The following is a 21231-nucleotide window of genomic DNA, read 5'->3' on the forward strand; positions in this document are numbered from 1 at the left end:
AACTTTTATGAGAGCTCTATTTTATTAATTTTTTATACTTATTTCTAGTTGGTAAAACTTGCAGAAGAAAAATTACTTCCTTAGATCATTTAAATGTGTCTCAGTAGTGCTTATCACTACTTGCTATAAAAAGACATGATGAATGCTACTTTGCATTGTGCTTAATTTATTCTTGAATCAGTGTTTGACAATTTCTTCTTTTGAGGTTTACCATGTTGTTTTAATCAGCCAAAAGGTGCTTCAGTTCCTCACCACTCTTTCAATAACTTCTGTTAGATTTTTTTGTGACATTGTCTTTCTGTTGTAAATATAGTAAGCACATATAGAAGCTTCTGCCCAGGAATATAGGAGAAATTTGGGAAAAGTGCCAAAGTAGTAGTAATTCACCGAACTGACTCTGGTGGCTTCCAGATCCTGAGAAGGAGAAAATTCTGTTAAAATTTTTCTGTTAAACTAAAATTTGCTAGTAAGTACATTAGTGCTCTAAGGAAATTTGTGATGGTCTACTGGAGAAATGAAGTGTGTTCACACTTGCTGGGTCCTTCCATTCTAATTAAACAGCTTAATTGAGAGGTACCAAGGAGGAAAAGTTGTTGCTGGGAATCAATTACAGTTTAACTGTTTAGCTCAAAGCTGTACATTAGTCTTTTCCCAAGTAATGACTTTTATTTTGTCCTTGGTGGTTTCTGGAGAAACAGTGGTGGTTTTCTCACGGTGAAGTCTTGCTCCAAACCACTGTTTGTGTTGCTGCTGAAATGCTTGCTTTATATTGCTTCCTTAGTTGATGTGGAATTTATTGTTCTTAACTGTTAGCAGGGTTGTTGCAGTGTAAACCTGTAGTTTTCCGTGGGTGGCACGGGTTTCATAGCAGCCTTGAGTACCCTCACTTGTGCAGTCCTGCTACAGGTTTGTTTTCAAAGAGAACAAGGTGTAAATCGTGAACAAAGCAAGGCTTTTCAAGGGTTTCTGTTCTGTCCTAACAATTCACTAATGAGGTTTTAGTGTTTGTCATTATTCCTATGCTCACACTCCCTTGTTCATAGTTTAATTTATAAGAAAGCTACTGGAATTATGTAATCAATCAGTTCTTAATGGTTACACCAGTATCACCTTAAGCATTTTCTTGCCCAAGTATTTTGCTTTTATTGGTGCTGCAACTAAAAATCCGCATTAGTTTTGCGGCTAACTCATCTAAAAATGACTGTTCTCATCTCCTAACATCCCTCTCTTGCCGTCCCTCAACTAGGAATGTCTGCCACATGGAACTTGCTAGTGTGACATTAAGTACATTTAGCTGCCTAATCAAAATTAAAGTAGCTGGAGTTGGAAAAATCCTGCTAACAAAGGCGTTTCAGCTAAGCTGGATTGTTTCGTCAGCACCAGTGAAGAGCCAGGGTTGATACTTTGAGTTATACCTGTGCATCTGGGGTGCTGGTGACTTCTGGCAAAGTGTCTGGAAAGCAGAAAGGATAGACAGTCATGTAAAATTGCTTCATGTGCAGCCAGAAGAGAGTGACTGAGGGCACCATTTCACTTAACACTCAGCAGGTTGCTTCCTTCACCCTGGTGTCTCTACAAGGGAATACCAGGCTCAGGAATGATGTGGTGGAGGAGCTTGGCTGTCGCGTGGCTGCAGGGTTTTTGCTTGTGGGAATTCATGTGACAGGTAAGTGGTGCACTAAAAAACCAATGGGTTTGTTCACTGTCAGGCTGGTGATTGAGGTCACGTGATGGTTGCCTTCTGTGCAGAAGGGATGGCAAAAGGGGCAGGGATGTGCAGCCTGGGAAGCAAAAGGTGCATTGGAACAGGTTCCCCTTTTTAGTGTGTCATCTTACCATGCCTGTAGTGTTGGTAATTTCTGAGGGTCTTCACTGTAAAAAGTTGTGTGAATGGCTTTACATTTCATACTTGATAAATTTTTTTTGGAATATTGCTTCCTTTTTTGTGCTCTTACAGGTGTCTTTGCTGTAAGCTGTTTTAATGCAAACTTAGATTCTGTAGGATTTGCATATGTAGACATACTAGATGAAGGATGCAAGTGCTTTTTTGCATTTTGTGTCAGGAGTAAATGGTAAAATTACTATCTATTATAAATAAATTCTTTGCTCTCCTTTGCTCCTGTCCAGGTGTCAGCTTTTTCCCCCTAGTATGCTGGTTGTTCATTCCTTGGATGATCACATATCCTGCCTTCCCTTGATCCTCTGGGAAAAAAAAATTGTAGCTATGTACAGCTATGAATTTGAATTCAAATATTTATTAAAACTGAAATTTTTATGCTGGTACTGTATCTTCTTTAAAACATAATTTGAAATTTGCAATTTCCTTCCTGTGAGCACTGTGCCAGACTTAAACAGGGTGCATATAGCAAAAAAATACAGCTTCATTTGTACATACTGTGTCCAAATTCCTTCTGTGCTGTAATAAAAAAAGGTAATTTAAAAAAACCCAACAAGATCTTTTCCTTCCCTTGTACTGAAGACTTCTTTTTGCTGCACTTAGGGCAGTTTATAGTAAATGCAGTAGCATCAAACACTTCATTTTTGTATTTACACGTGTAGCAGATCTTTGAAAATACCATATCCAAAGCTGGATTTTTAGTTGCTTCTGCTTTCAGTTCAGCAACCTATCAGAACCATGTAAATTTATTTGAGCTTCCAGCTTCCCTCAGAACATAATTTTTAAACAGTGGTTAAAATACAGGGGTGCATGATGCTTTCCTAATGTGAGAACGTAACACTATGTGTTTACACCAGGTAGCTGTCCCTACTGTAGCAGAACTGTAGCAGAACTTCAGGGCAACAAATCTTGTTTTCCTGATTAGGTTGTCTAATCCTCAGTCTTTGATACCCAAGGTGCTACTGATCGTTTAGTGAAGTTCCTTCCTTGAGCTGTGGGTCCAGGACTACCATTACATTCTCTTCTGCAACAAAATTAAACCTAATACCTCCCCAAAGAAACTGGAGCTTCTGATTCCAGTTTTGTTGTGTGTGGTGTTTAGCAGCACCGACTGAATACTTTGGAGTTTTTCTGTTTTAACAGGTGCAAAGGTGGGTATCTAAAAATTCTGTTTGCTTTTTGTATTACCAGCAGCTGTTGGGTGATGGCAGTTCTTGTCAGAATACTGTTTGAAATAGACTGGTTGCATCTACCTTTGGGGAGAACTACCTTAACTTTAACAAGATGTGTTTGGCAGTGTGTTGTGCCTCTGTTTTCTGCTGCTTTTGCTGACTGGGAATGTGCTTTACCAAGAACAGACTAATGTAGCTTTGTCTTCCTGCATTAATTATCCAGCTGAAACTGAGTTAAGGAGTATCTATCTGTTTGAAAACCGGACACTTTGCTTTCAAAACAAAGCCGCTGAATGTCAAGAGCTAGTACTTGGTAATTTGGGGCAGGATCCTGTAAAGATGTTGCAGTTCTTTGTATGAAAGTGACAGGGTGCTGTAAGAAGTGTTGAGAAAGAGCCTTCCTGATTCCTGCATGGTGTGATGTCTTTGAAGCTGCAGGAGGCTGTTTACAGCAGCAGTGTCTGGAGTGCACGGCTTCCAGACCATTGTGGTGGGGGATGATCCTGGCTCCTGTGTGGTAACTGCATAACTCAAAAAGTTACTGCCATGTGCTTGTACTCCAGTCCATTGACCTCTGCTGCTCTGACCCCAGCAAGCTTTTAACCTGCCTGTGGGATGATGAGCAATGGCTGAACATGAGTTCATTATGTAAGTGCCTAATGTATTTGAACTCCTGCTTATGTCGAGGGTAGCTGATAGAAGGGAAGAGTAAAAAGATGTTTTCCCCCATATAGCTGTCACAGTTTTTAGGATGATCTCTCATTAATGGATGTTACAAACTTTGGAAGTTTGCATGATACTTCAGGAAACTGCAAAATTTTGTGCTGGTTGAAAATTGTATTCCTCCTACTTCAGCCTAATGACTGTAACGGTCCCCTCTGATCCTCAGTGGTCTTTTAATTTGCTGATTGTTTTTTTTAGTGATAAATGAACGTATTTTTCCAAAGGTTGTGGCCTTTATCAGTAGTGGTACTTACCAGACTTTTTTTTTCTGCCCTGCTGCTTCAAATTTCATGCTTTAATTTCTGTCCCCCCTTCCTATTTTTGTTTGCAGACCTTTGAAAATCTAGAAGAATTATCTTGATTTTCATGACTGAGCTGAATTTTTAGATACATTGCCATCACTTTTACTTAGCTGAAAAAAACCCCCAAATCGTGTTGTCATCCAGAAGTGCAAATTGAAGAAATTATGTATTCTGTCATTTGAGCTTCTGGTTGAAATGCACCCTGGTGTAACATACAGTAGTTACTTTTGGAAACATTCTCAGTTTGTTGGGGTTTTTTGGTGCATTTCAGAGCTGTCAAGGTGTTTTGCTTTGGTTGTTATTACCATGCGGCTCTTAAAACTTTTACAATATTTGTGATTAATGCATCCTGGCTACAGTCTTTCTTATATTCCACGGGTAAATTTCCAAGAAGTATTTTTCTCATGAAAATTGAGACTGGAAACCTGTGAATAAAATATGAAAATTATGCACTTCTAGTTTTCCTACTAGGGATTTGGTTTAGGCTGCTATTGGCAAATAGTAAGTGCATTTCTGGCTTTCACTTTCTGTGTGTAAGTCTGATTAAGATTTGCATGGTTCTCACTGGCTGTGGGGGAGACAACCTGCATATCTTGGTAGCTAAGAAGAAATTAGCTTTGATTAATGTTTCTCAACCCTGGTTGCAACAGTATTTGGGAACCAACAATTCTGTCTAATAACCAACAGTATAATCTGATTCAGGTTTGCCAGCACTGCGTTTTAGAGATTGGCAGGTTTAATTAGTCTATGGTTTGTTCATGATGGTAAATAACACACAAACATTGCAAATGCTGTGTCAGGAATCTGTAAACCATAACTGATTTTACTAGAGTGTTGCCGATGAAGATCATATATGTCTGGTGGTGTGTGGATTAGGAAAATTGATCCTAGCATGTCAAAGCTGAGGTAGCTGCTTTAGTTCAGACCCTGTATATTTAGTGCATTGTTTTACCACAAGGTTTGCACTGGTGAAACTGATTCATTGTGTCAATTGACACTGATTTGAGGTATAGGCTTTGCACACAAACCCAAATCTGAGTGTGCTGGATTTTTAAAACTTGCTTTGCAACCTGTGCCTTTCTGTCTCTAAGCTGACCAACCAGCTTTGGTTAGATCATCTCACCAGCTGCTAACAAGACTGCATCTGTTGTTACGAATGAGAGCATGATTGCTGGTTTTGTGATATGATTTCAAGTGCTGCATGTTTTGTGATGTCTGCTGTGCTTCTTATCAAAGAATATCTTACTAAATTACCCAGCAAAAAGAGTTAAATGTTAAGTAAGTCATACTGGATGCTGCTGTATAGGTATGTATGTAATTCAGGTGTGAGGTTGGAGGGTAATTTGAATACTTCTGGCACTCATGCTCTCTCATCAAATATAGCAAGAAACAAACAAGGTAGAATTATAGAATCATTTAGGTTGATAAAGACCTCTAAGATTGCGTCCGACTGTAAAGTAACACATTGAAGTCCACCAATAAACCATGTCCTCTAAGGGCCTCATCTACAGATCTTTCAAGTGCCTCCAGAGATAGAGACCAGAATAACCTAAAGTTCTTTAAAGATTATCTAGTTTGGCTTGGTGGAGAGGTTTGATCATTAAGTTTTTCGAAGAGGTTGCTTGCTTATAAACAGAAGGAAAACAGTGTTTTCACTGGTCTGCCCTAATGAGGTAACTTGTCCTAGTTTAAAACTGCCTTGGAGACCTAACGTGAGTGCTTGCAGGATCTGTTCTGCCAGACTCTGCAAGAGCATCAGCACTCCACCCTGTGCCTTGCCAGGCCAGTGAGATCGCTGAAAAAATAAATGGCTCCATAAGTGCTGGAACTAATGACTTCTGTTTTATGTGGTTTAGTCTCTTGTGGTTGATTGGTCTTTGGCAAGATCAGAGGGGTGTTCTCTGCCTGTTTTGCAGTAGGGCTGTTTACAAACATTCTCAGAAGTAAAGCTCTTCTGGTGTCCAAAAATATGTAAACTTGAATTCTACTTTCCCAGCTCAACACTTGCAAGATCTGTTTCTTCCACTCATCCACCTATTTTCACAAGATCTGTAGGAACAATTGTAAGAGTTATTTTTTATATTTGAACAGTGGGGGTTGGTTAAATCACATTGCTGAGACACAGCAGCAGCATGATGTCCCAAGGCAAGGAAACCAGACTAAAAGTATTGGTGATTTTGTGTGGTTGTCACTATGACCAGATTGTAGGGCTCTCCTGGAACTCCGGGTGGTGCTGTGATACCACCTGGGTCATTTTTATTGGGTAACCAGTAAAGTTCATCTGCAGAAATTGGTGAACTTGCCTCCTGCCTTCTCAAAGCTGAAGTAGTAGAGTGAGAAGAGTAAAGTGAAAAGAGTATTTCATGCACTAAGTGTTTCTGTGGCTTTGTAGAGAACATAACTGTTCTGCATACTAAGGTATTTATTTCTGTTTATAGCTAAAGGCCAAGAAAAAGAACAATATTTGTGTTTTGTTTTTGTTTTGTTAGCCTTACTACTGTTCTACTAGCTGTCAATATTCTGACATACTTCTGGCTGCAGTAACTCAGACTCATTTCACTGGACTTATGAGTAACATTCTTTGTCTGCCCCTAAAATAGTAGCAAGTAAAATATAATTTGTGATTTGAATGAAATTGAAGTTATCAGATACTGATGCTATCTTGCACTGATTTAGATTGACTATTTCTTTGCCTCAGTGTCTTTTGCTAGAGTCAAGAGTTACTGAGAGTTCTGTAGAGTTGTAATATGCACACCTGCTTCAGAAATAAGTGGGGGAATAGAGGCAAACCGTTTCTTTCTTTCCTCTGAAAATGATGTGTGTTCTTCTCCCTGATATGTATTTAAGCAAGAGAATTCCATGTATGGCACCACTGGAGAATTATAGTATTTATTTATGATCTTAATGTTATTCTTGATGTTAAAGTCTATGAAAAATACTTTCAGATCTCCTATGCTAGGTAAAAGTTTTGTGAAGGGTGGGAGAATGATTTTAGAAGTTGCCTTTGAGGGGTTTAGGGGGTGGAGTATGGAAGAGAAGACCTCTGCTGTTGTTCCTGCTGCTGATTAGATTGAATGTCTTGCATTATGTTTGTACGTTTGAACCTTTGTTTATTTCATGCATCTCTTAGTGTAGGCTTGCCACAAGTTTTTTTCAGGAAGAGATACATATATGTGTATGTTTACATTGTGTTCTTCTAGTGAGTGACACTGCCTATACCATCCTCTTTGTATGTTGCCTGTTATTTATTTGACTGGAAACTTATCCTTAGGGATATGAAAAAAACTGGGGTAAGTATACATGGATGTGACCGTAAAATAGAGAAGGTTGACTGTGGTTGTGATTTTTAGATGAATTAGCTTTTTAAACAGATATTGCAAGTAAAATGTCTTTATCTTGATTGTAACGGTCTATCTTGTTCTCTGCAGGAAAGAGTGCAAATCAGGACATGCTGCTTCCAAGATCTCTGAATCCGACCCTGAGGAATTATCAGATGAAGCAGGTGCTGACACTTTCTATGGCGCTTCTCCCCCCAGTACACCCCGCCAGATGAAGCGTATGTCAACAAAGCATCAGAAAAATAATGTCAGCAGACCTGCTGGCCGCTCCACTTCGAAAGGTAGGTGTGGTGCCTTGGATTTTCCCTAAAATGCCTACCTGGTGGAGGTACACTTAAGCAGAAGGTGGAGTTAGATATATACACTTATTCACTTAAACAGAAGGTGGAGCTGGATATATACACTTATACAGAAGGTGGAGCTGGATACTGAGGTCCAGTAAAAGAACAGGAGGCAGCTGTTGTGAATTGCAACAGGGGAAGGCTCTTGGTATTAGAAGAAAAATTTTGCTATGAGAGTGCTTAAACAATGAAATTTACTAGAGGGATTGTTGGCTTGTGGAATCTCTATCTTTGGAGATTTCTAAAACAGAACTGGTTAAAATCATGAGCAGGCTAAAGTAGTTTTGAAATAAACCCAATTTTGAGCAGAAAGTTGGAAAAAATTACTTTCAGAAGTATTTTTTAATCACTTTTTTCTGCGATTCTGTGATTGTACTAATGGTGTAGTTGCTTTTCTGCTCACTTTTCATGTTCTGAAACACTTCACAGGCTGCTTATTGCAAAATACAATTTTTAGTGATTATTCTTTACTCTTTAATGTCAGTGAATTGCTTAAAGTGTAGTTACTTCTGCTTGCTTCTGATGCTTCAGTATGAGGAGATAATGGGGGAAACCCCATACTTGATATGCTTTTTTCCCTAATGTTGATAGGTAATGGTACCACATAATAAAACCTTTTAGCTTAAAATGATTTTTTTTGGTTGGTGCTGAAATTGCATGGGTGCAAAAAAGCCATTTAAGATTGCATGTTCAATGTTTTCATACAGAATACAACTAGGTTTTTGTGGGTTTGTTTTGTTGTTTGTTTAATATATTTAAAAAAAAATAACAAACTATGTCAGACAATTATTTGCCAGAGTTATGGCAGCTTGACTATTGCTAGTTAATATTTTGGAAGCAATTTTTTAAATTGCTTCACATGAAGCAAGGAAATATTAGAGTGTATAGCAAGGGTAACATTTTTGAGGTAAAATGTAGGGAAGAAAAAGGTGAATTGTTTGGCGTGAATAAGGGAATATAGTAAATTCTTTGGTTGTGTAGGGCTGTAGAATGCAAGTTCGTAATAAAAGAAGGGCCAATACAAACATTTTCCAAAGCTTCTATTCCCTTTCACATCATGCAACCTCCAAATAACATCGCTGAAGAGAACATTCACCTAAATACCTCTTCCTTATATGAAAATACAGAAAAATCCTGTTACTATTGCCGGGTAACTGTAGACATTAGAATTATTAAGCCTCTTTAACTTCACTAAAAGGCACATTTAAAAGCCAGTAAAATTCTTCTGTTGCAACATTAACTCTATTTTATCCCTGTATATAGTGGCTATGTAAAATTTTCTTGCTTTTGGTGATTTTTTTGTTGTTGTATTTTCGTTATGTGTTTTAAAAAAGAGTTAGTTTCGAAACAGAGACATTGTGATACTAAAGAAATAGAATGTATTATATTTCATTGTTAGCCTTTGCTTCTGAGCACATGTAGAAGTTTGATAATTTATGAGAAACAAGGAGTTGTTGTTTATCCCTGCTTATTGATTTAGAGTTTTTGGAGCAAGGTTTTTCTGTTTGTGAGGGGAATGGTTCTTGCTTCTGGCATGATAATATCCTTTTCTTTGTTATCATGAGTATTTTAAAATACGTTTGAGTTTTTTTTCCCTGATTAGTTGGATAGTGTTGTGTAAAGTATCTTTTTCTGGAAAGTTCTTTTTTTTTTTTTACCTTTGCCTATGTGTACTATCTCAGAACAGTTAGTTTCTATTATGAAGAGGAGAAAAAAAAGCCACCCCAAAACCTTGTGGAGTAGTTTGTTGACCTTGAATGTGTATGCATATGCTCTTACTGACCTTGAATGGCTATACTTCAGTTAAGAGAAGTCTATCAGAGGTTGGTTGGATGTAACTAATCATTATAAAAATAAATTTGAAATAACTTTTTAGATGTTTATGAATGAGATTTAAGGTATCTTTATTTAGATAACTGAAAGAATTTTGGGAATTAGGAGCTTGGCTTACTTGTGCTTCTGGTACTTGGTTGTTTACTTTCTGTCACACCATGTTCGTTGGGGTACTCAAGATGAGAATTCCCTGAGGTCCTTTCTGCAAAAAAATGTAAAGCAAGAGAAAAAGAAAAAATCCTTTGGTTTAGGGTATAGTAGTGGTAACTTCTAATAGTAAGACTACATTTTACTTCTATCCGTGCCTGTTTTGTTTTATTTATATTAAACATTTTTATGCTCAACCTAAATGATTGGGAACTGAACTGAAATATGCTTGTTTTTGTTGCTGCAGTCACATTCTTTTTTCTTTGCTTACAGAAAAGATGAGTGTGCCGTCTCAGTCTTTGCATAAAGACAATGGGAAAACCATTGAGAATGTGGAAGAGCACAGCTATAAGCAAGGGAAAAAGATCAGAGATGCCCTAAGGACAACAGAACGAGATCACAAGAAAAATGTGCAGTGCTCATTTATGTTAGACTCAGTTGGTGGCTCTCTGCCAAAAAAAACAATTCCAGATGTTGATCTCAATAAGCCTTACCTCAGCCTTGGCTGTAGCCATGCTAAGCTTCCAGTCTCTGTGCCCATGCCAATACCCAGAACTACACGCCAGACTTCTAGGACTGATTGCCCGGCAGACCGGTTAAAATTCTTTGAAACCCTCCGACTTCTGTTAAAACTTACCTCAGTGTCAAAGAAAAAGGACAGGGAACAGAGAGGACAGGAAAACACCTCCTCTGTGTGGTTGAACCGATCCAATGAGCTGATCTGGCTGGAGCTGCAAGCTTGGCATGCTGGCCGGAGCATTAATGACCAAGACCTCTATCTCTATGCAGCTCGTCAAGCTATCCCCGATATCATCAATGAAATCCTCACCTTCAAAGTGGACTATGGAAACTTGTCTTCTGTAAAAAATGGAGCCAGTCTCAATGGTACTTCAGGAGAAGGAGTTTGCAAGTCAACACATGGAACTAGTGCTTTGGGTTACTCGAGTTACCATGAACACCTCCATCGGCAGCGGGTCTCATTTGAGCAGGTAAAGCGAATAATGGAGCTGCTGGAGTACATAGAAGCACTTTATCCATCTCTGCAGGCTCTTCAAAAGGACTACGAAAAGTATGCTGCAAAGGACTTCCAAGACAGGGTGCAGGCACTCTGTCTATGGTTAAATATTACAAAAGACTTAAACCAGAAACTAAGGATTATGGGGACTGTATTGGGCATCAAAAATCTGTCTGACATTGGCTGGCCAGTGTTTGAAATTCCTTCTCCTCGACTGTCTAAGGACAATGATCCAGATGATGAAGACATTGATAGGAAAGTAGAAGTGAAGGAGTCCTCAGGAACATGCACAGAAGAGAGTGATGGTGAAGAACAAATCTCTGAGGAGAATGTTGAGGAACTTAGACAAGCCATCAAGAACAATTTTACTAATAAGCCAAATTTTGACTTTCAGGACCGTTTTTCAAGGAGGCTTGATAGGCTTGAATCTGAGGATGACTCTACTTCCTGGGCTATTCCAGAATGCAGCGCTGAGGGAAGCTGCAGCCAACACTGTTTGACCTCTATTTACAGGCCGTTTGTTGATAAAGCACTGAAGCAAATGGGGTTGAGGAAACTAATTTTAAGACTGCACAAGCTAATGCATGGTTCATTGCAAAGGGCCCGTATGGCGTTAGTAAGGAGTGATCACCAGCTGGAGGTAGGTTACCAGTGTAAATGGATTACAGGAGCACCTCCTTGCTGTGTTGTTCGTAACTGAAAATGTAGGAATTGGGATCTTATCAATATTTTGTTTGCTTAGTTGGTTTTTGGAAAACTGTATATTATGATTAGGAGCTCAGTTCTCCTTCCATGGAAATGAATCTGTTGTTTGACTGAATTTGTGTGAAGCCCAAGCTAGTTCTCTGTTCTTGTTCGTAATTGAAATGACATTTTTATGATAACATTTTTGTTCATTATATTTTCTAATGTCTAAATCAACAAGTCAGAAAAATCACTGTGGAAAATCAGGCCCAACAGTTGAATTTGAGAAAAATCAACTATGGAGGTGGTAATTTTTCTTGTCTTCAAGACTGGATGTTTTTCTGCAAGACATTCTTTATAAAAATGTCACTGTAGTTTTTTTTTTTGGTGGTTTTTCTCATCTACACAAATGAAGTACTGTGGTGGCACATTATGCTTGAGGAGAGATGGGATAAATGAATGGACTCAACCTTGAAATCTATGAAAACAAGTCATGTTAGTGTTGCATTCTTTAGTTGGCTTTCAGCTTAATTATTGTTTTTCTTTGGGTAATTTTATATTCTTAATTAAGAATGGCTGAGTTAATAAAACCAATGTAGGAATTAAGCAGTAAGTGAAGTACAGTAGTTTCATGTTGTAAGATGCGGTCACTAATTCTGTCAATGCAGAGTATTGTTTCTTAATATAAACTGTTATCTAACTTGTAGGCATTTTTATGCTAGGAAAAATTGGTGGTAAGGATTACTTGATCTCCTTGGTAAAATGGCACTGAGAATTCTGGGCAAAATTCTGAGAATTCTGGACAAAGGCATGTCTTAGCTAACATGCCCATTCTGATATGGATATCATGTGGTCTTCAAAATGTTGCAGATCTTTTAATGTTGACTGTCACATTTGCAAAAGAACTAAGAATTGCTGATCTCCCTTAGAAGTTATTTTTTTAGGATGAATAAATTTATAAATATAAAGCTATTTAATTTTGAAAGTTTTTTATTTGTACTGTTACTAGTGTAGATATTACTGTAGAAATTAAGCTGTTAGTTGAAATTTTATTTATTCTCTAATTGGTTTCAGCTTGTGTTTTAGAAAATTTGCATTAGAAATGCGTGAACATTTCCTTAGAGTCAGGTGCCTAAGCAAAACTTGCAGGTATTTTGTTACAGTAACCAAAAGCACCCCAAAACCGCATACACTTCGAAAGTTCAGCTTAACATATATAGGTTGAAATAAATTTTAAAAAATCAAAGTAAACAAGACATAATATAGACATAATAATAAGACATAATATAGTCCATTGAAAATGGACTTGGAATATATTTTTGGAACTGCTAAATACCTCAAAAGTTTTGACTGCATAAGGGTTTTTAAAACAAGTTAATGAAACATTAAGTAGCTAGATTTTTTGGTGCAGCTTCAGAGAATTAGACTTTCTGGTAATGTAGTGTTGGATGACTTGTATAAGATGTAAGGTTAATCTTTTCTCCCTTCTCTACCCTTGTGACTGCTTTGAATGTTCATTTTCAGTAATTATTACCGTTATTCTCTTTTAAGTAATGGTTTTTAGTAAAGGTCAATGTTATATATATATATAAATTGTCAACTTCTTTCCTGCACCAACCTTTGAAGAACGTTACCAGAAAAAAACCACAAACAACTCTGTGTACTTAATGCAGCAAAAGATGACTTTATACTAAAATGGAAGAGATGGGTTTCAATTGCTTGGTCTTTGCATCTGACAGAACTTTGAATGTAGTGTCTTTTTTTTAGTGCAGTTCAGTTTGGTATTTGTATGCAGACAGAGTTGTTAGTATTCTGTTAATCTTTATTGTTTCTGTTACTTGACTCTTTGTTTATGTGTATACTTCTAAGTCTCTGGACATACTTTTGTTTCTATTGTTGCTTAAACAGTGTCTAAAACACATCTAAAATGTGCTTTCTGGATTTTTCCACTGTATACATTTTAATGCTCATTTCATCCTAAATATATGTAAATCTTTATATGTATTCCTGGTCTTAATGTTTTCTAGAACATGTTTGATTCCTCTGTAGGCTCTGATACTTTAACAGGGCTCTAGGCATTATAGAGTCCATTCTGTATAGAAGTTGTACAGTTTCATTCTTGGTGAAGATGGATACTATTTTTAACAGCATATGAGATCAGATATTATTTTAATAGAATGTATTTAAGCTTGTGTACCCTGTTTGTTGTTTATTCAACTGGCTGCAATTTGGAGTATGGTTTTTTGTACACTCTCAATAAATGGCTTAGAGTTTTTCTTGAGGTTTTTATAAGAAGTATTTGAAATATTTCAGATTGAGCCTGCAGAAGATTAAGATTAGTTAGATTGAACAGTAAAAGTTTAAGTGTCTAGAAGTAAGCCCTAATGTCATTTACTGTTATCATTGAAGCTAGAAAAGAATATTGCAAATTTATTCAATTTGGCTATGTAATTTTTGCTCATAGACTAGTTCTTTAATATTTTTATAGGAACTGAATTTCCCTAAACTATATTTGCATCACCATGAGGATTGTATTTCTTAAGGTTTTTTTTTGTACTGTGGAAGTGTAGTATTTTCATGATCTGTTTGTTAATGAAAACTTCTTGTATAAAGATCTTTAGCTCTGATGCTATTCTGGTGCTATATGTTCCTTTTAAAGAGAGTAAAAAGAAGACATTAGCATTCCATTTAAGAAGATATGTTTGTAAATATGTGTTTTAATTTTCTGCTAGATTATGAGTTTAAAACGTTTTTAAAGCTTTCCAGGCAGTAGTTTTATCATTTTTCAGTACCTTACTTTAATTACTGGTAATGTTTTTCTCCCTTTTGTCGTGATGTTATTTAAATTTGGCTGAAGAAAAACCTAGAAAATGCTAGTTATGTTTACTGTATGAAATGAAGGATATTCAGATGTCATAGTTAGCAGCTGAGAAATGAGAATAAGAATAAAACAGACTTAATCTGAAACAAATCTTATTCTTTAATCATGACTAGTGTGTTGTTATCTTTAGGAGCTACATGTTCTGCAGTCCAACTTTTCTTTCTAAATTAAACCCCAGAGTACCTCCATGTACAGCCTTGCTTAGAATGTTATCACTAGGTTTATAGCTTAGATTTCTAGGATGTTTATTTCATAGAGTCTCAATTATTTTCTCTAATTAGAAAAGTAATTTTATTTAAATGGAATCTTAATTTAAATGAAAAATAAGTCTATTATTTAAAAAAAAACAAACAAAAAACCCAACAAAAATCCTCAAAAGAACAAATCAGCTTGATGTCTATATTTCATATTCCTTTTTTAAACAGTTTAAATGTAAAAGCTACCAAAATTCAAAAGTTACTTTTTTGGTAGTTTGGCTTAGTTTAGCTAGTGACATTTTTTTGAATATTGCATTCATTTACAATGTGGAGTTTTATGTTAATATATGCATTATGTATTTGAAAAGGGGTGAGGTTATGTACCTGATGTAGCTTAGTGTACACTTATTTCTCTAGATAATGTCATAACAGAAACATAAAGTGGGTGGTTTTGTTCATTCCAAAGGGTCCATAGTTGTTTTTCCTGAGACTGATGATCCTTAAAAAAAGAGTTAACATAAAAATCTCCCAATGATATAAACTTGAAACTTGTGTGGTTTACTTGCCAGCTAATAGACTTTTACCTTTTAAGAACATACTTCTGTGCATGCTATTTTAAACAAATCCAAAATCCTAAAGACTTAAGGTTCCTTTTCATGATACCTATTTTTTGTTACAGTTTTCAGAATTTCCAGATCCCATGTTGTGTTCAGATTATGTGCAGTTACTAAATTTTCCACCTTGTTGCGAGCAAAAATGCAGTGCTGTATCATGGGAGGAGTTGAAATCCATGGATTTGCCATCTTTTGAACCGGCATTCTTGGTTCTCTGCCGGGTCCTGCTCAATGTTATCCATGAATGTCTCAAGCTGAGGTTGGAACAAAGACCTGCTGGGGAACCATCTCTTTTGAGTATTAAACAGGTTTGCTTCAATTTCTTTTTTAATACGTATTTCGTGTTTGAAATATTTTGTCATTTCATTATGATATGGTGTCAGTTTAAAAAGGATAAGGGTAAGAAATTACAAGGTATAATTATGTAATAATTTTGTAAATAGTCTTGTATTTCATATGGAGATCTGCTTTTTGCATAATAAATAACTAGTCATGTATAGCTCTGTGATTTAGGCTTCCATATTGAAACCAGTGATTCACAATATTATTAGCCAACAGAAATAAATGGTATTGATTCCATTTGCATTATAGGCTATATAATCTTCTCTAACATATCTTCCTCTGTTTGGGTTTCTTAGGCAATATAAGTAGTTTTAAGGGTCTGTATTTCTCCTTTTTCTTTGATTTGATTTTTTCTCTTGTGAATGCAAGACATCTGCTAACATGCAGTGGTTGCATAGTGAAAGTTAATTGAGAAGAAAAATGAAATAAAAAAAAATAATCTTCCCCAGCCTAGTGTATTATTTTCTGTGAGTAGTGACCCAAGACTGTCAGTTTTGTCACTGGTTGAGAGTATTGTATAAGGATTTATTTTCTGGAGGTTGTCAGGTACAATGAAGGCTGTTTAGATCAATGCCAATTTTCAAACTATAGTTCTAGGACTTACTAAATTCATTTGATGTCCCTACATCTTGGCAAGAATAGCCAAATCAAGGTTTTATCAGATGATCTCTAGGAGTAAACATCTAAAATAAGATCTTGGACTGATTATGATCTCATATCCCAGTTACTTGCTGATCCAAAATGCATTGCTGTGTTACTTTGTGGTCCCAGATAAATTTGTTCTCTCTTCCTTCCTGCCCTATGCTCTCTCTTGTTCTTCCCATTTGAAGCCTACAATTTCAGCCTTAACAATCACAGAGTAATCTGCTGCATAGCATACTTTGTTATTAAACACAGTGTATCCTTCAGAAATGGGGGTGATTTTATGTTTTCCCCCCTTAACATTTTGTGTGCTCCTTCTGGACTCCAAGCTAAGTAAAAATTACACTTTTCCTCCTGGAAAATAATATGTTTGTACCAGACTGTTTTGGTGGTGGACACTGCCTTACTAATGACATTGAAAAAATGAGTTCAACTCAGCAAATACTTCCCGTCCCACACAGTATTTCTGAATAGGCAAAGGAGCTGTGGAAGATGTTTCACAAATAGATCTGTTTGTTTCCTGAAGAATTATAATTCCTAAAATCTTCATGAAGCTGAAGAGTCCAGGAGTCTGTGTTACTCTTCAAGTCCACAGAGTGTTAAAGAATTACGGAGAAGACTGGATTAGAGATACTCTGGTCCAGCCTTCTGGAACCTGGTTCCTACAAATAGATTGATCCTCAAATTAAGTTATTTTATTATCATGTGAGAGCATTGCCAGCAGGTTGAGGGAGGTGATTCTGCCCCTCTACTCAAGCCCTAGGGAGGTGCATCAGGACTGCTGTGTCCAGTTCTGAGCTCCTCAGTACAAGAGAGACATGGAGCTCCTGGACTGGGTCCAGTGGAGGACAAAGATGATTAGGGACTTGGAACATCTCTCCTGTGAGGAAAGGCTGAAGGACGTGGGCCTGTTCAGCCTGGAGAAGAGACAGCTGAGAGGGGACCTCATCAATGTCATGCATCACCCTCTCTAGCCCTCAGAAGGTGACCATCTGAAATATGATCAACTCACTTGTCTTCAGTCATGCTGCTCTCCCAGCCACTGGGCAGAAAACTTGTACACAACTCAAGACAACTGAGCCACCTTAACTGCAGACATAAGATTTTTCAATTCTTTCAAGATATTATTCAGGAAGGAGAGCTGGTGCTACAGCACAGCATTCTGGAAGTGGCACTGCTCCACTTCCTTCTGTTAGATGGTCTTACCATCTTGATTGTTCTTTGTATGCAAGTTGCACAGCAGAGTCTGTTTTTTGTAGTGATTGACCTAGTGAATCTTATTTGAGGCACTGAGACCTTTAAGTGTCTCTTGCTTTTTGGTACCATTGGAAATATGTAGCAGTACTGTGTGAATGTATCAGGTATGGTAGTGTTTTTACTCAACTTTTTCAAGGTGACATTAAATTTTTGTATTACTAGCAAGTCAATTGTATGAAAAAATTAATATGATTTTCAATGAAAAGTATATACACAAAAAGAAAACTAACACAGATTATATCCCTCTTACAATGTGCCTTTTCTCCTTTCTTGCTGCCTTCCTCCTTTTTGTCCATGTTTCACTTTCAGTACTAGCTTTTGTAATCCTGATAATACTGTGTTATTGGAGAGAGCTGTTCTCTTCTAATGGCAGTTTAGTACCTGAACAGTTCAAGATGGTTTTTAAATTCAGCATTTGTGTTGAGAGGTGGATGTGTGTATGTGCTTGTGGGTTATTTCTGTTTGGTTGTTAAAGTTGGTATTGTTTGTCTTGCCCCACCTGCTTTGAGAAAATAATTTGTTATATAAACTACCTAAACAAAAAACAACCCATCAAACCAATAATAGTGATAATATTTTCAGTTTAAGCTGTATATTCGTTCATGTGCTCATTGTACACCAAAATTTTGTTTGGCCACTGCCTGGTGAATTTCAGTTTCAAAAGATTAAGATCACTAAGATTAACTTTGCTGGTTTTTTGTAGATCCTGTATTCTGTTACTCAATAGCATACCCCTGTAGAAAAGTATTATTTAAATAAACTCAATTTTTAATGAAGCTTTACAAAGTTTATTTTGGAATGGATATGCATTGAAGGGAAAAAATAACCCTATAGGTTAACAGAAAGTACACTGCATGTGATTGAGTGGAGTGAAGAAGGACATTAATTTTAAAGTATATGACATGTTAGGGATATAAAGTGTCCATTTGGATTTCCACCTTATAAAAAATTCCTTTTTTTACCCCTTTTCACCTAACTTGGTAAATTTTAAACTGTAGAATTCAGACTATTGTCCTTGTTTCCTCTGCACATCAAGGAATGCAATACAATGTGTTCTGGCCTGTAAAGGATTCCAGAGACTCTTGTCATACTAATAACATTCTTGTATGTTTTCTGCTTTTGTGCCATTATAATTTCTTATACATTGAGTCCACTCTGTTGGTATATCACTTTGCCAGGAGAGCCATTATAGAAGATTTTAAAAAGCATATTAATTCCAACAATTCCATTCCCTCTGACCCTTAGGAAAAAAAAATCAGGGTTTGTCAAACTTGAAGACTGATGATCTCAGAATACACTCTTAGCACTTCAAGTGTTTCTGAAAGAAAGGCATCAACATGTTAGTGTAGGTTTGAAATGATCCTTGCTCCTTGTGTACTTGTGTACCTGTGGTTGTGCATGTCTCTTGAAATAGATAAAAGACTAAGCTTTCAGGGAGAGGTGACAGCTCTTCCAAAGGCAACCCCTTCTGCGGTTGAAAAGAGAACTTTCCTCATGTTAGCTTTGCCCAAGGAAGCAACAAAAACCCACTAATCATTTTCAGTCTGGTATGGCTTTTGGAATTGAGGGCACCTGCCCAGGAGATTGACAGTGAATTCGCTGTAGTAAAACATTTCTCTAAGCCTGTGTTAAACACGTTGCATTTTTTTCCTGACTTGCTTCCATTGAAAGTGGTGATTTCGTGACTGTGAGCCCTTTTGCCCCTTTCTAAACTAATTATCCAGTAAGCTGCTTGCTGTGGCATTGTGCAGGGAGTAAGTCTGAAACATCTGCCTCCATCTCCATTTACATTGATGTGGCAAATAATGGGATTGCGATAATCCTGGAAAACTAGTGACATCTTTCCTGCAGATGTGTAGAGCGACTGTATGTGTTTCAAAAAACTGTAGAAATTATTTAGTGGCAGACTAACATATTTAGACAAACTGGGCTGACAAGGGGTGAGTTTAAGTGTAATGTCTTGACTGATGGCAATTTTGGGGTTTTTCTCTTGCAGCTAGTGAGAGAGTGTAAAGAAGTTCTGAAGGGTGGACTCTTAATGAAGCAATATTACCAGTTCATGTTACGGGAAGTGTTAGATGACTTACAAAAGATTGATTGCAACATTGATTCTTTTGAAGAGGATTTGCATAAAATGTTAATGGTAAGCTTCAAAAAAGAGCATTCAACTGATCTATTGATCTGGATACTGCTAATAGAAATCTGTTATCCCTTTTGGGGATGGTTGCATTTTTCTTTTTTTCCTTTCCCTGCTTTGATACAATTTTATTGTTTTAATGGACTTGTAAAGGTAACACACAAGCCAGTGCTGTTTTAGCAATACTGAGTTTTGCTCTGTAATACAATATACTTGTAAATTGCCTGTATTTACCAAAATTGGTTCATATATAGAACTGTAAATTCTATAAGTTGGAACTAATTAGTTTGAACAAATTTGAACAAATTAGTTTGAACTCAAGTTTGAACAAATTAAAGTTTGAACTTTTTAATATAGAATAAAATGTTATTTTTTGCTAACATTGTATCCTCGTCTATTGGCATTGCATTAATGCATAATTGATACCTTAGTTTTAATGTGTATTCATTGTTGCAATTAGTTAAAGCAGTATTTTTAAGAAAAACATTTGGCCTCTGAAAGATAAGGGTTGGAACTAGACGATCCCTGAGGTCCCTTTCAACCCAAAATATTCCATGATTCTATGATCATGGCATTTTTTCAGTGTAGTCTGAAAATACCTGAAACCAATAGAAAGTATCTTAACCATTTTTGAGGAGGGATGTTATGGATTATTGAACTGAAACAAAAGGTAATTTTTTGCATTCAATATAATCCTGAAGGGCAGATGGTTAAAGAAATATTGAATTTACCTGGATTTTTCATATTGGTTTAAAACAATAGTAATTAAATAAAGGTGAGAGATAAGACTTGATATAAAGGAATAGCAAGTGTAGTGTAGAATCTCAGAAACCTTTTCACAGCACTTATCCATATCTAGGAGGATATGTTCAGATAAAACCTTTTGACATAATCCAGTTAATAAAAGCTTTAGAGACTGTTTTTCAGCAGTTCAGGCTTTAAAAACTCTGGCTACTGTGAGTATTCACTAATACAATGGTAAGTAGCAGCACAGCAAGCAAGGTGGTCAATATTGTCAGGAAGGTATTGTGGAGACACAGAAATTAATACTTGCTAAGCCATAAATTGTGTGAAAACATGCAGCTCATTTTCAGTTGGAGCAAATGAAAATTATTGTAGAAATACCTTCTAAAAATTGTATAATACTGAGTTTGTCCGTTGATTTGAGAAGTTCTAGTCCTTAACACCTTGTGTAACAATTTCTGTTTAAATGATCTGTGTCCTTGTTCAGGTTTACTTTGATTATATGCGAAGCTGGATCCAAATGCTGCAGCAGTTACCTCAAGCATCTCATAGTTTAAAAAATCTGTTAGAGGAAGAATGGAATTTCACCAAAGAAATAACTCCTTATATAAGAGGAGGTGAAGCTCAAGCTGGAAAGCTGTTTTGGTAGGTTTTATTTAATTCCTCTGCTTATGGTGTTGTTTTATGCTCGAGGAGTATTGAAGTCAGCAGTTGTTTGGGGTTCCCAGATGGGACTTTGTGAGATGTCATTAAGCAGCTGTTAGTCTTTGGGAATGTATGGATTATTGCAGTGGCTGTAGGAGTAGGATGCAGTAGGTGCAGTTGGCTTCTGTGGGCCCCAAGGTGCTGCTTGTTTCTGTACATGGACTTGGAAACAGCTTTCTTGCACTAAGAAGGAAGAAGTATAAGATGCCATGCTACCTCAATAAAACTCTGAAGTTCCACCATTTCTGTTGCAACACTGA

The 21231-nt window shown here is 36.7% G+C and overlaps 1 protein-coding gene across 1 annotated transcript in view; it reads left to right on the top strand.

Moving 5' to 3' along the window:
- Window positions 1-1494: 1494 nt before the first annotated feature.
- Window positions 1495-21231, top strand: part of MAP3K4 (mitogen-activated protein kinase kinase kinase 4) — a 55937-nt gene continuing 36200 nt past the window's right edge. Inside the window, exons 1-7 of the mRNA XM_031059847.1 lie at window positions 1495-1666; window positions 1958-2072; window positions 7523-7713; window positions 10027-11408; window positions 15210-15452; window positions 19382-19528; window positions 20754-20894. Coding sequence (XP_030915707.1) covers window positions 1495-1666; window positions 1958-2072; window positions 7523-7713; window positions 10027-11408; window positions 15210-15452; window positions 19382-19528; window positions 20754-20894 — 2391 coding nt within the window. The remainder of the gene's footprint in view (window positions 1667-1957; window positions 2073-7522; window positions 7714-10026; window positions 11409-15209; window positions 15453-19381; window positions 19529-20753; window positions 20895-21231) is intronic.

This window comes from Geospiza fortis, unplaced genomic scaffold (genome assembly GCF_000277835.1).
Source record: "Geospiza fortis unplaced genomic scaffold, GeoFor_1.0 scaffold41, whole genome shotgun sequence".
Classification (NCBI taxonomy): domain Eukaryota; kingdom Metazoa; phylum Chordata; class Aves; order Passeriformes; family Thraupidae; genus Geospiza; species Geospiza fortis.